Genomic DNA, 13130 nt, shown 5'->3' on the forward strand with positions numbered 1-13130 from the left:
GTGCCTGCCAATGGAGTCATATCATTCATCAGTCCAAGTTTAGGTCACTCTAAAAAGTGGCAGGCTTTGCATGAGTCAGAAGAAGCAACACTAATTCTGAGAAAATAGGTGTCTTCATCTAGGACCTTTCCAGATGAGTCCTCAAATCCATGACCACTTGTGCTAAACTTGACTTTACAGTTCATACAACCTAGTATGTAAGTATGAACCCCACAGTCAAAGTTTTGCTTCCACTGGATTCCTCTAGCAAAGATCCAAACTCTTATCATTGTGTGAATTGATAGATACACCCTTTGAATCACAGAATCTTATAAAAACACTGATTTATGTGACTTCTCTGTGGAGACCAGCATTCCCTAGATAGAAAACAGTTTGAATTCTCTTCTTTTTTTGTGTATCTGGAAAAAAACAACCAACCACAACCCCCCCCCCCCACGCCAATATGATGTGTATGATGTGTTTCCCTGAACTTCTCACCTCATTACAGATGTACATTTTTGGAATGGGGAATTCTGTGTCTCATGCCCTGTTTGTCTTGCTTTGGCACCATGTGTGTGGAACTCGTCTTTCCAGTACAGCATGATAACTCCTCATGGATATGCCACAAAGGTATGTGTTTGCAAGGGCTCAGAGAGCAGTGGAGGCACTGTGATGTGGCCACCTCCCAGGCTGAAGAACTTCCACGCCAGTCACCGAGCCTGGTGCAGAGGGCTGTTTGCCCTCATACTGTGACTTTGTTGAGGTTTTTCCCCCACAGTCCATCCTTGCTATTGAGTGTGTCCTTCTAAATTTAGCATGTTGCCATCCCTTAGTACTGTTTAGCTGTACTGTCTCCCAGCCTTGATTAACAAAAATAGTGTGAGCTCTCAGAATTAATAGCTCTGCCCTGGTTTTCTAGATGGACCACTAAACTGTGAGAGACTTCACCTACGTGTAATGCTGACCAGCTGCTGTTAAAAAACCCTCTTATCTGTCTATGCCTTCATGCTTAGAAAATCAGTCCCAAATAAGATGCACACGAACTGCTGTTCAGAGCAGCTCTCATTACCAATTGGTACATGATGTTTCTGATGAGATCGCTGCACCCAAGTTCCCCAAAAGCGTTGTCTTACGTCACCACCTCAGTTCTGTCTCCTCTGTAAGTCACGAACTTTACCTCCCCTAAATTAACTGTTGCTTTAAATGTGCAGCATGGAATCCCAGCTCGTGCAGCGCTCCCCCCTTTCCACACACATCTTCAGTTTCATGCCAGCAGAGCTTGCCCCCAGAATGGTTTCCCTTGGTATCATGTACCAAATATGCAACAGCATAGCAAGCTGAAGTCACCATTTGCCAATTGATAAGTTTTGCCAATGCAATAACAAAGATCATCAATGAAAGTCCCCACCAAGAAGCAAGTGCCACTGAAGATCATTTGTCAAACAGCATGACTAATGCAATTTATGACCCCATCTCATCTCATCAGTCTCCTGTTTATCTAATGTGTCACCCATTAAGTCTTATGTTTCACCCCAGCTGTCCGTGTTTTAACATTTAAAGGCTTTGCATCTGCTGTGCCTGATAGTGTAGTAATAAAGGTCACTAAGCTGACTCTACTATTAGATGGGTTTCATTTTTATATACCAAACGTGATGAGGAAGAGTCATAGTGAAATCTGTTGACAAGATCAGCCTTAAACATTGCACATGTTAAGTGCCTTTGCTTTCAGTTGGTTGTCTCAGCACAAGAGGGACTCGAAATCTCATTAGAATATATAAAGTGACAGATTTTGCGGTGCCAGCTGTAGTCTGGGAGCCCAATATTGTCCTTCATGTGAATACACGGAGAGTACAGTCGCATATTTACTTGGAGGTTGTCCTAATGCTCTGTCTAGAGTGCCCACTGACAACAGCCATGGACTGACTACCCTCAAAACTTTTCTGAGTGGGTTAGAAGCAATCAAGTCTTCAAATGGCATTTGTTTTTTCTTTCTTTCTGGTAGGTAACCTCCCCAACATGAATTTATACATGTTAACTTTTTCATCACCCAGATTGAACACTGTGCTCAGATTCAGAAAAGTCAGGTATGACAGGTGAAATGGCCTGCAACTGTCAGTGTTCTTCTGTGAAATATAACCGAAGCAAGCCTGTTGTTTAAACCCAGGAAAAGAAAAGAAAACAAATACTTTGTTTCCTCAGATGACTTCTGACTTACAAAAATGCTATTGTAGCAGACAGTAAATGTCGTTAAATGCCATGGGTCACTGAAATAACACAGAGAATGTATTACTTTCAGTCAAGAATATTTTAGAAAGAATAATTTACTGCATACGTGTAAAAAACCACAAGCTGTCATGAGCCTGACTATGCACGTATGTCAGTAAAGTTTCACATATACTTGAGTTGGAGAGGGACTGTTTCCAAGGGAAAGTAATGACAGGACAAGGGATAACGGCCTTAACCTGAAAGAGGGTAGATTTAGGTTGGATATAAGGAAAGAAATTCTTCCCTATGAGGGTGGTGAGGTGCTGGCACAGGCTGCCCAGAGAAGCTGTGTCTGCCCCCACCCTGGCAGTGTTCAAGGCCGGGTTGGATGGGGCTTTGGGCAACCTGGGCTAGTGGAGGGTGTCCCTGCCCATGGCAGGGGGTTGGAACTAGATGGGCTTTGAGGTCCCTTCCAACCCCAACCAGTCTGTGGTGCTATTAATTTTTACATACTCTTTCTTACAGTCAGCAATAGCATAAAAAACAAACTGACACTTATCCAAGAAAAAGGACATATGGTCCCATAACTGATTATAAAAGAGAGAAAACCTCTCAGACAACATAAAATAAGCAAGCACGCAGTTCATATTGAAGAAATCACTGTACCTATTACTCAGTACTTTTGTGTGATCCAGACTGAGAAGTATTAACTTAAAAAAACCCTCAGGTCTGAGGGCATGAAACTTTATGCTATAAAAATCCTACAAGATCCTATTAAAATCCTAAAGGTCTGTTTTGGCCTTGCTTGTTCCTTGGAAAAAAACCCTGTAAAATCAAGTTCTGTCATGGAGCCTATAGTCATTTGTGAGGGACTGTACAATCTTTCCTAATGTTTCTAAGGGCTGAACACAGTGTACCTTGTGCTAATACCCACCATGTTCTACAGAAAGCTCCCTGTCATCAGCTGGTTGACCAGAAATAAGAGATCTAGAAGCAAAAGCAAAATGCATAGTCCCACCTAAATTTTTAGACAAACAAATTTTGATCAGTAAAGTTTCTGAGATGCCAGGGAAGCTGGCGTTCCCTGTGTGTGCTTTCACGCTGCCAGGGCTGAGTGCCTAGAAACATTCCCTAAAAGGGAGGCAGTGGTATTCCCCAGTTCATCTTCCCTGAGGCCACTTGATAGCTATGCTTTGAGCAGGCTGCTGGGAATGAATCAACATGACACACAGCAGCCTTGGGTGCTTACATTTAAAAATACAGCCAGTGAGGGAGGCAGTAATGATGTTTGTTCCTTATTTAATCTCCTTGTATTTAGAGTACTCTGCCAGGAGATGGAAGATATGGGTGCCGTGTCCTCCATCACAGCCATCAGGGGTTTGGTGTCAACATTCTCCTCATTCCAGAGGAGCAGCCAGAAGAGGATGAGGCTGTAGACCATGCTGTGATAAGGGAGTGGCGTGGTTGGATGTGAGCAAGAATCATTAAGCTTCAGTTGTGAAACATGAAGCTAAAGCAGCTTCCCACCTATTCCAAAGGAAGCTTCCCAGTCCACAGTAGGGTTAGGACATTAGCCACATGCATATTTCAGCAATTTAGCAAGTCGTAGATTGCTGGATATTGTGGATCCCAGCTTGCAGCATCCAAATCCCTTCCACACCTAGGGCAGGAAACTTAGGTAACTAACTGAGGGGTTTTAATATTACCCTACGAACTGAATGCCTGAAGCCTGTGTGAAATCATGCACTGCAGTGGTCGAGGTCCTTTCAATTCTCTGCCTTTGAGTAGCAGATTATGGGTGACTAGTGTTGTGGTTTTGCGCCAGCTGGGAGCCGAGCACCATGCAGTCACTTGTTCTTTAACAGGAAGGGAGTGGGGGGGAGGGGGGGGAAGGGGGGACATTGGGAGAGGGGAAAGGGAAGGGAAAGGAAAAAACCAAAACCAAGAAACCAAAACCCCGCAGGCTAGGATAAGGACAGTTTACTAGAATAGCAGAAAGATAAATATAACAATGATAACAGGACTTGATAGCAAAAAATACATGAAACTGGTGATACACAATGCAGTTTCTCACCAAACCACACAGCTTGCAACCCAGAGCCATCCCAAAACCTGACCATCCCCAAAAACCGCGTATCCTGGAGCCACCTGCTCCTCCTCCCACCAGCCCTGTTTTATGCTGAGCATGACGTAATTGGCATGGAATACCCCCTTTGGCCAGTTTGGGTCACCTGTCCTGGCTGCGTCCCCTCTTTTCTCGTTAGTGGGGAAACATCAGGGTGCTATGGGCACTGCTCTCATCCTAACTCCCAAACGTGGCATTCAGTCCGCTGCTAGAAAGGAAATTAACTCCATCCCAGCCGAAACCAGGACACTAGACAGGCATTAACAAATGACGGAAGCAAAAAAAGCGAGTTCTGTACCAGTCCCATCAGCTTTGCCTTCTAGTTTTCTCTGTGGATTATAGGACCTGGATGGAGAGCCACCTTGTTTATTCACACAGACCCTCAGATGTAAGGTCATTGGCTAACAAAGCAATTGTTCATCATTAACTAATGAAGAGGGCATGTGTGTACAGAACTGCACATATGGGAAACTTGTCCAGGAGATGTGATAAGCTCTTATCACATCCACTGAGCATCTGCTTAAACAGAAAGCAAGAAATGACTGAGACAATGCATGGAAGACAGGAATGTGACTTTCTCCTTACAGAAAGTGTTGCCACTTGAAAAATGTATTTCAAGTAAAAATGAAAAAAGAAAAAAAAATCTGCAGAACTGGCTTAATTACTTTGTAATTTGTTGTTTAGACTTCCAATATCAGAGTGTCATGCATTTGTAATGCTGAAAACTACAAATGTTTCAGCCAAAATAGTTCCAAAATAAACACTAGGAATAATCAGTAGGTGAAGTCTAAAATGGGAAGTATTTATGATTCATCCTAAAAAGAAATTCAGTAGAGACAGGGATCTGTTGTGAAACATGCTCCTTTAAATGAGTTACCTTTTCAATGACAGAAGTGCTTTGGGGAAAAGTTCTCAAACTTTCTATCACTTGATAAACGGTGGCTAATACCTATCAAAAAAGCTAACATTCATTGCTGAGCTCTAAATTACCTTCAGCCAAGCTGTGGCTGCCCTCGCCCTGGTGGTGTTCAAGGCCAGGTTGGATGGGGCTTTGGGTGACCTGGACTATTGGAGGTTGTCCCTGCCCATGGCAGGGGGGTTGGAACTATATGGTCTTTGAGGTACCTTCCAACCCAAACCAGCCTGTGATTCTGTTATTCTATAAATGTAGCATCTGACTTTTAGAAGGCACATGAATAGGCATCTACTGTAGGAAAGCAACTGGAAGCTGAGGGACTTTCAATTTAAGATACATAAATTATGGAATAAAAAGTTGTGTTTTATACAGAAACAAAACCAACATTCACATAACTTTTGTTTTACTTTTAGAATTTCAAAACACCTTCAGAGGATGATTGCTCTCTTTCCTGAGCTGAAACTTTGCTTAATTTTTGTTTTGGCTTCCTTGGGGAATAACCAACATAAGATTTGCAAGCACAGAGGCAGGGTTTGCATGGTGACCAGTGTGGTGGTTTGACCCTGGCTTAGAGGCCAGACACCCACCAAAGTCACTCTATCACTCCCCTTTTCAGCTGGACAGGGGAGAATATATATTGAGAGGCTTAGGAGTTGAGATAAGGACAGGGAGAGATCATTCCGCAATCAGTGTCACTTTAAAAACAGACCCAACATGGACTTAGAAGAGAAAAAAAAAGCATCTAATTTATGACACTGCACTACACAGCCTGTGGCACCAGAGTCAGGTAATGAGAAATGTGACCAGATCTTAAAGCATCTCCCCCCACCCCTCCCTTCTTAGCAGACTTCACTTTAGTCATGATTTCTCTCCCTTCCTCCCCCCACAGGGTGACATGGGGAGGAACAGGGTGCATGTGTCTGTGTGCGTGTGAATGAGGGTTTCAGTCAGTTCCTCAGGAGTTGTTTCCCTTCTTAGAGAAGGGGGGGTGCATTCCTTACACCCTTCCCCTGCTCCATCATGGGGTCCCACCCACAGAAGACAGTCCTCCACTACCTTCTCCAATGTGAGTCCTTTCCCACAGGGCTTCAGCTCTTCACCAGCTGCCCCAATGTGTGTCACTGCTATGGGGTGCAGTCATAAGTCACAGAATGTCTCTCAGTCTCTCAGGCACAGACTGCTCCAGCCCGGTCCTCCATGGGGTCACAAGCCTCCCTCCGCCCCAGCAAACCTGCTCTGGTGTGGGCCTGTCTGTCTGTCTCTCTCCGTGGGCTGCAAGTGCTGGCAGGGAATTGCTCCAATGTGGGTCACAATGTCTTCTGTATGTCTCCACCTGCTGCAGCGTGGGGCCTCTCCATGGGCTGCAGGTGGGGTCTCGGCCTTTTCCATGGGCTGTGGGGGGACACCCGCTCCACCATGGGTTTCTCCACAGGCTGCAGAGGCATCTTTCTCTCCGGAACCTGGGGTGCCACCTCCCCCCCTTCTTCCCTGGCCTTGGTGCCTGCACAGTTCCTTAAATCTCACTCCCTTCACTGGTGGCAAAAAGCATCTGCTTGAGGGGCTTTTTTCTCCTAAATGTGATTCCCAGAGGCGCTGTGACTGTTGCTGATGGGCTCCGCCTTGGTCAGCTGCAGGTCCGGCCTTGAGCCGGCTGGTGTTTTGCTCTGTGGGGCCTGCAGAGAGCTTCTGGCTGCTGCTTGCAGAAGCCACCCCTGCAGACCCTTTCTCCACCAGAACCCCGCCATGCAAAACTACAACAACCAGTGACACAGAAAGTAATTTTCAAATGATGATTTAAAAGGTGTCTTCCATGACTAAATAGCTTCTTCAGTGTCAGTTTTTTAGTTTTCAGTTGGCTGAACTAGTTATGGCAAAGCAAAAAGGCCAAAGTGAATGTGCTCCAACATGGGTTTTATAAACGTGAATCTAGAGAAACTCATTCTAGGGTTAACTGCAGAATCGACGTGTTTGTAGTGTTCACAGCATGTTTAAAAAGCAGTGCTGCCTCATGGCCAGCACAGCAGGTTACACATTGGGGAAAAGAAAACCAAGAAGTTCTGACTTGTGCTTCCCCAGCTGTAACCAATGCAGCCACTGTATAATTAAAGCCCTAAATAAATGATGCACATAATTAAAGACAAAAACCAAGCCTATTGAAAATTGAGGGAAATAATGAGCTATTTCTTGTTGTACATGGTCTTTGTATATCATAGAACATGTGTTGAAGTGTTTTGTGGTTGGCTGGCGTTTTCTTGGCCCTTTGCAGAGATGGGAAGACAAGAAGCCTAGTGGGATCGACCATGTTTTGCATCCAGCTGGCTGTGTGCATATCAGAAAGACACCATCACTTGCTGATTTAAGAAATAGGTGAAATGAAACTCAAGGGGTACCGTTGCTGAGCCTGCGTCACTCTCTGGGGCAGGCACAGCTGTTCATACAGCCAGTCAGTGAATAATTTTGGGGAAGTGATCTAGCAGAAGAAAACAACTGGTTTAGGGGGGAGGGGAGGCTGTGGTTATGTTTTGGGTGGATCTCTTCCCCAGCACTGCTGGCGAGGAGGATGACATGCAAGCAGGGGCAGCCTTGCCGTGGGGACCAAGCAGCTGGAGGCAGAGGTTGTGCAATGCATCACCAAAGGTTTAACAACCAAACCCTGTAATACTGTTAACAGGTGAGGAGCAGTGAAGTGGAAATATGATAAACTTTTAGGAAAAATAGCTATACCTTATACTAATTAAGATATTAAAGGTACATTAAGGTACGTTGCCCAACTTATAACCAGCAATAAGGGAAAGGAGAAACAGGAGGGGATAAAAGAAGAAACAAGAAGAAAAGAGAAATAAACCTCAGCTCTGAAGACTCATAAGCAAATGTCATCATGCTGCCTCTGATCACTTTTCTTTCTGTGCACTGGCACCATCAATGAGTAGCAAGAAAATGCTTGCGGCTGTGGAAGTGTGACAGCTAAGTGATCGCTGCAGACTAGCAACAGGAGCTCAGAAATTTAAGACTGTGGGCCCTTTGTTAAGGTAGCACATCTCAGAAACAATACTTACAGGTACTGCTCTGTAGATTAGCTGACATTGCATCAGTGAAAGAAAGCAAGTCCCCTGTATGATTCTTTTTGTCCTGTACCAGTGGAGGTGTGACACCTTTTTGAACCTTAGGTTAACATGGTGAATTCTCTGCTAGGGTCACCCAAAATTCATCCAGGCTTCAGTCAAGGGTATTTGAAGGCAGTAAAGGAAGAAGTGGTGAAACCAAGCAATCTACTATTTTTAATTTCCTCTGAAACAATAGTTCCTTAATATATTATAGACACTAAAGAATACTTTCTAAACTGTGGCCCTGACAAAATCATTCGTGTTTGCTGATGAGGTACAAATTCAAGTCTTGTGCACAATGTACTTCGTATAGAGCTTGTGCCACAAATGGAACATGAAACTGTTCCGTCTGGTTTCCACCAACACCATATGTACAACAGAATCCTGATTTGCATAGCTCAGATTATGTCAGTATTTCAATGATAAATCCCTGTCTCAGGAGTGGATTGCTCATCCTTGCTTTATTTTAAAGAAAGTGTGGAAGGGGAGGAGCCTTTGAATTGTATCTTTCTTTGGAGGAAGCAAAGGAATTTAATGGAACATAATACTTTGTCATCCTATCCTAATTTGAGGCAAATTGGACAATAAGTAAAATTTCTTTCCAACACTTTCTTTTTGGTCAGATTCTGTATGTCCATTGAGTTAAGTAAAACAGAGAAAAGACCTGAAAAAATCATTGCAAGAGAAGTGTATTTTTAAATGCTGCATTAAAGCTAATATTTTCAAATAATATAAACAATAAATAGCTTTGATGAAAATTAACTGAACACAAATAGTGCAGCCTATGTCAAAAACACAGTGTAGAAGCTGTAAAACTATTAAAAAAAAAGCAGGACTATATGTTAGAAGAGAAGGAATAGATGTAGCACTCCAGCACGTCAGTGCAACAGAAAACTTTTCCTCAAAAAACCCCAGACTATTACTGTTACCTTTCTTACAGTAGCCATTGGTCTGAGCAGAGAATTTCCACTCTTATGCCCAGAAAAGTAATTTGCAAGCCATTTCTGATCTCATTTCTTGCCTTCGACACAATAAATTCTTTGGGGACATTAATTTTATAAATCGCCTTCTAAATTGCAGCATAAAGGGCAATAACATTAAACCCGATACAATCTACGAGCAACAAACCTTAGAAGACCAAATATTGATCAGATTGCAACATCTCTCGCACAGCAGCTACAGCGAAACAAGGCAGCATTTGCAGGTTGTTGTGAGCTGTGCAAAACCCAGCGGTTTTAGCTCAAATCCGAGATCCTCCAGTGACGCTGTTACCTGGTAATCTCAGTTTTGAAAAGACTAGTTCTCTACTGTGGGGAGAGGGTGGGATTGATTTAGTCGCAAACGCCAAGGCTCTGGGCGACTGAGGAGCGGTAGCCACAGTTCACTTCACTGCTTTAGGCTCCCAGTTTACCGTGTTAAGATACTTGGGGCTGTCAGAACCGTGCTGCTCTCCACAGCTCTTCCTACGGACCAAGCTTCATCAGCTTGAGAAACCTAACCCAGACACAGCTACCATTTATTGTGCGGGGATCCAAAACGGGGGGCGGGTCCCTCTGTTCCCCCTCACCCGCTTCTGTTCAAACGCATTATGGACGGCCCAGGGCCCCCGGGACTTTGCAAGGCCGGCTCTCCCCTCCTTGTGCTGATGCCCAAAGGTGACCCCTTTCCCTCCCTTCCCTTGACTCCACAGAGGGACAACCTCTTCCCTAGCCACGTTTATCTGCGGTGCCAAAATTCACTGTGGCTTGCCGAGACCTGAAGCCTTCCCCCGTACTTTTAAACAGCACTGAAATAGTTAAGGACGTTCCCCTTTAATGTGATCGCCGAACACCATCACCTCACGGCTCGCCCTGCTAAACCTAAGCAGGGAGAGGAAGATCTGCAACTTTAAGTGCCATTCGGCGACAAGGTTCGCTGTGGATGCGAGCGGCCAGCGCCGGAATTGGTCAGAGACTCCCTACAAAACCCCTGGAAAGCGCCGGGTTCTCGAAGCCGAAACACGCTGACGACTGTCAGAGCCCGCTGGCTGCGGGGCAGCCCTGGGAGAAGCCCGCAGCCGGCCCACGCAGCCCCAGGGCGGGGTGCCGCTTCTCTGTGGGAGCGGGGCGCTCTGGGTTTCGCTGCGGCCGGACCGCGGTTCTCCCGGCCGGCTGCTGCGGAACGGAGGAAACTTCGCTTTCCCTCGGGACGGGGCGCGGCGGGGCTGCCCCTGCGAGCGGCTGAGGGAAGTCTGCGCCCGCCAGAGGATGCGGGATCCTCCCCGGCGGGGCAGCCCGGGCCGCCCAGGGGCTCGGCTGGGCTGCTCCCTCCGGGGCCAAGGCCAGGCCGGTGCCGTCTTGCGGGGGCGGGCGCCGCCACCAAGATGGAGGCGGCCGGTGTAAATACCGCGGGGAAGGGCAGCAGCGCCAAGCGAGAGAGGTCGGGGGCTGCCGCGGCGGTGCCCGGCGGCGGGGAGGGCTCCGCCCGGGGCAGGTGCGCAGGGCGGCGCTGCCGGGGAGCTGCCGCCGGGCGGTGGCGGAGCGGGCCGAGCCGAGGGCGGGGCCGGCGGAGCGCTCGGCGCTCCGGCCACGCTGGGCGGTGGCGGGGGCGGCCGCGCTGGGAGTGACAGCGGGGCCTGAGCAGATCCGCGCTGCCCCATGGCGGCCGCCCGCCTCGGCGGCCCGCCCGCCTGGCGGTGAGTCGGGCTCCCCCTCCCACCTCCCCTGCTCCTCCTCCTCCTCCGCCACCGCCTCCTGCTCCGCTCGCCCAGCCCGGGCCCGGCCCAGCCGCTGCCGCACGGCGCTGCCGCCGCCCGCCGAGCCCGGGGCGCAGCCGGGAGCCGCGCGGGGGCCATGACGGTGGAGCAGAACGTGCTGCAGCCCGGCGGCGCCGCCAAGGTGAGACACCGGCCCGGCCCTGCGCCGCGGAAGCCCGCCCGCTGCGCCAGGGCCCGGCCTGGGAGCCGGCTGCGCGCCCCTCGCCGCGTCCCTGCCCGCCGGCCTCGCCCGGGCCTGGCCCCCACCCCCTTCCGCGGTCGCTCCTCTCCTGCGCGCCTCCGGCGGCTGCCCCCGCACCCGGCCCCCGCCCCGCCGGCAACTTTTCCCCCCTGCAACGGGGGCGCAGCTTCCCCACCCCCCTGCCACCTCCCGGGCCCGTGGGAAGCTTTCCCCGACCGAGGCGGGGGGCTGGCCTTCCCTGTGCCGCGGCCTCTCCCTGCCCCCCGTCGCTTCAGCCCCGGGCTGGGGCCGGGACGACCGCGAAGCTGCCGAGGGGGCGCGGCGGGGCCGGTCGCAAGCGCTGAGTCGCGGCGGGCAGCGTGGGCTGGAGGTGGGGGTGGCCGGTCGTCGTCGCCCCGGGTCAGCCCCACTCCGGGATGGGTCTTTCCCCTAATGTCCCTTGGTTCATGGGGAAGACCCGCCGCTCCCCGGGCTGGGACGGCGCCGGGGCCCCGGGCGGGCCTGTTGCACTTGCAGAGCAGCGGGACGGGGAGCAGCGTGCCGGTGAGGACCTCGAGGTCCTGCCCGGCCCCCCGGTGAGCGCCGTGGGCCGGGAGGGAGATGCTGCACATGCACGGCGTGACCCCGCTGCGCCGGCATCCATGCCTGCTAAAGGTGAACGCTATTTCCAGCGTGTGACACACGGCTCGCCGTGACGCGCTCTTGCCGGAGTAAAAAAGTGGTGGATTCAGGGACCGGTATTAACTAACGCGCATCATGAAATGGGGCTCAGCGAATAGCAGCTCTTAGGAGTCTTTTACTGCCTGCTAGGAGTTGATAGGAAATGTTTCTCTGTCAAAAAAAGCAAGGAGACCTTCTACAGCTTCTCTTCCCTTGAAGTGAACTGAACTGGTGAAAGAGAAAGAGCCCAACAATTAAATCTCAGTGCTTTTAAAATTAATTTTTAGTTTTTAAAGGTTACTGTTGCTGGTTAATGCAGCTGCTATGGTTAGTGATGTGGCTTCCTCCTCTTGTCTGATTATTTTAACGGCATGCGCTGGTTTTATGAGGATAAAGGTATATTTGCTTTGGTATAGTCACTGTAGAAGTTTAATAGCTCCAGTCGTGACAGTGGGCAGTGGGAATGTGTTTGCAATGGTATAATTGCTTAAAATGATGCAACTTAAATTCAAGAAGCTCGTTTGGAGGGAGAGGCATGCCTCGCCAAAGACGGCTATCGTAGTTGGAAGTAGTCAGCACTGATTTTGGCTGCTTGAGCTGGAAGGCAAGGGCTGAACAGACTAATTTTGTCTCATCGTTCTTCAAGTCCAGTAGTGTTGTAAATTGAGGCGTGCTAGCAGGCTAATGTGGCAGGGTGTTACTGCCGGGTCCCGTGCTATCTGTGGGTCTTCTGTGCTTAACAGCTTCCTTTGGTGCTGCAGTGCACCTGATGACTTTTGTGAGCGAGGTTATCTTTTATAAAACTGGTTGTTGATTGTTTACTTAAATATCCCTTAATTGTTGTATCAGATACACTGTTATGTGATACCTTGTTGGCACTGGTCAGAGCTGCTTGTTTTCACTTTCTGTGAGTAGTATCGAAGGAGAAATGTTAGTGTTCAGCTGAGCGACTGCTTGCAGGTCAGTAGTTCGGGATTACTTCAGTTTCAAATAAAGAGTAAGTTTAAAAGGTGGTTCGAGGTTGATTGTGATAGATCACCTGATAACCCATACTGCAGTAAAAAATGAAACTAGCAATAATTCTGAAGATGTAAGGAGCATCTATGAATGATGCCTACTTGCCTAAGTAGGTAGAGAAACCGAGTAAAATAACAAGGGGGGTTGTGACAGAGATTGTTTTATTTTTGTTGAATCATCTGATTATT

General features: G+C 48.4%; 1 protein-coding gene across 2 annotated transcripts in view; it reads left to right on the forward strand.

Annotated features, from left to right (window-relative positions):
• The first annotated feature begins 11077 nt into the window (after positions 1-11077).
• USP25 (ubiquitin specific peptidase 25) overlaps positions 11078-13130 on the forward strand; it is a 92385-nt gene continuing 90332 nt past the window's right edge. For both annotated transcript variants that reach the window (XM_084269769.1, XM_084269770.1), the window contains exon 1: positions 11078-11205. In XM_084269769.1, the coding sequence (XP_084125895.1) occupies positions 11161-11205 (45 nt within the window). In that variant the 5' untranslated portion in view covers positions 11078-11160. The remainder of the gene's footprint in view (positions 11206-13130) is intronic.

Source organism: Gallinula chloropus, assembly GCF_964237585.1.
Source record: "Gallinula chloropus genome assembly, chromosome: 1".
NCBI lineage: Eukaryota > Metazoa > Chordata > Aves > Gruiformes > Rallidae > Gallinula > Gallinula chloropus.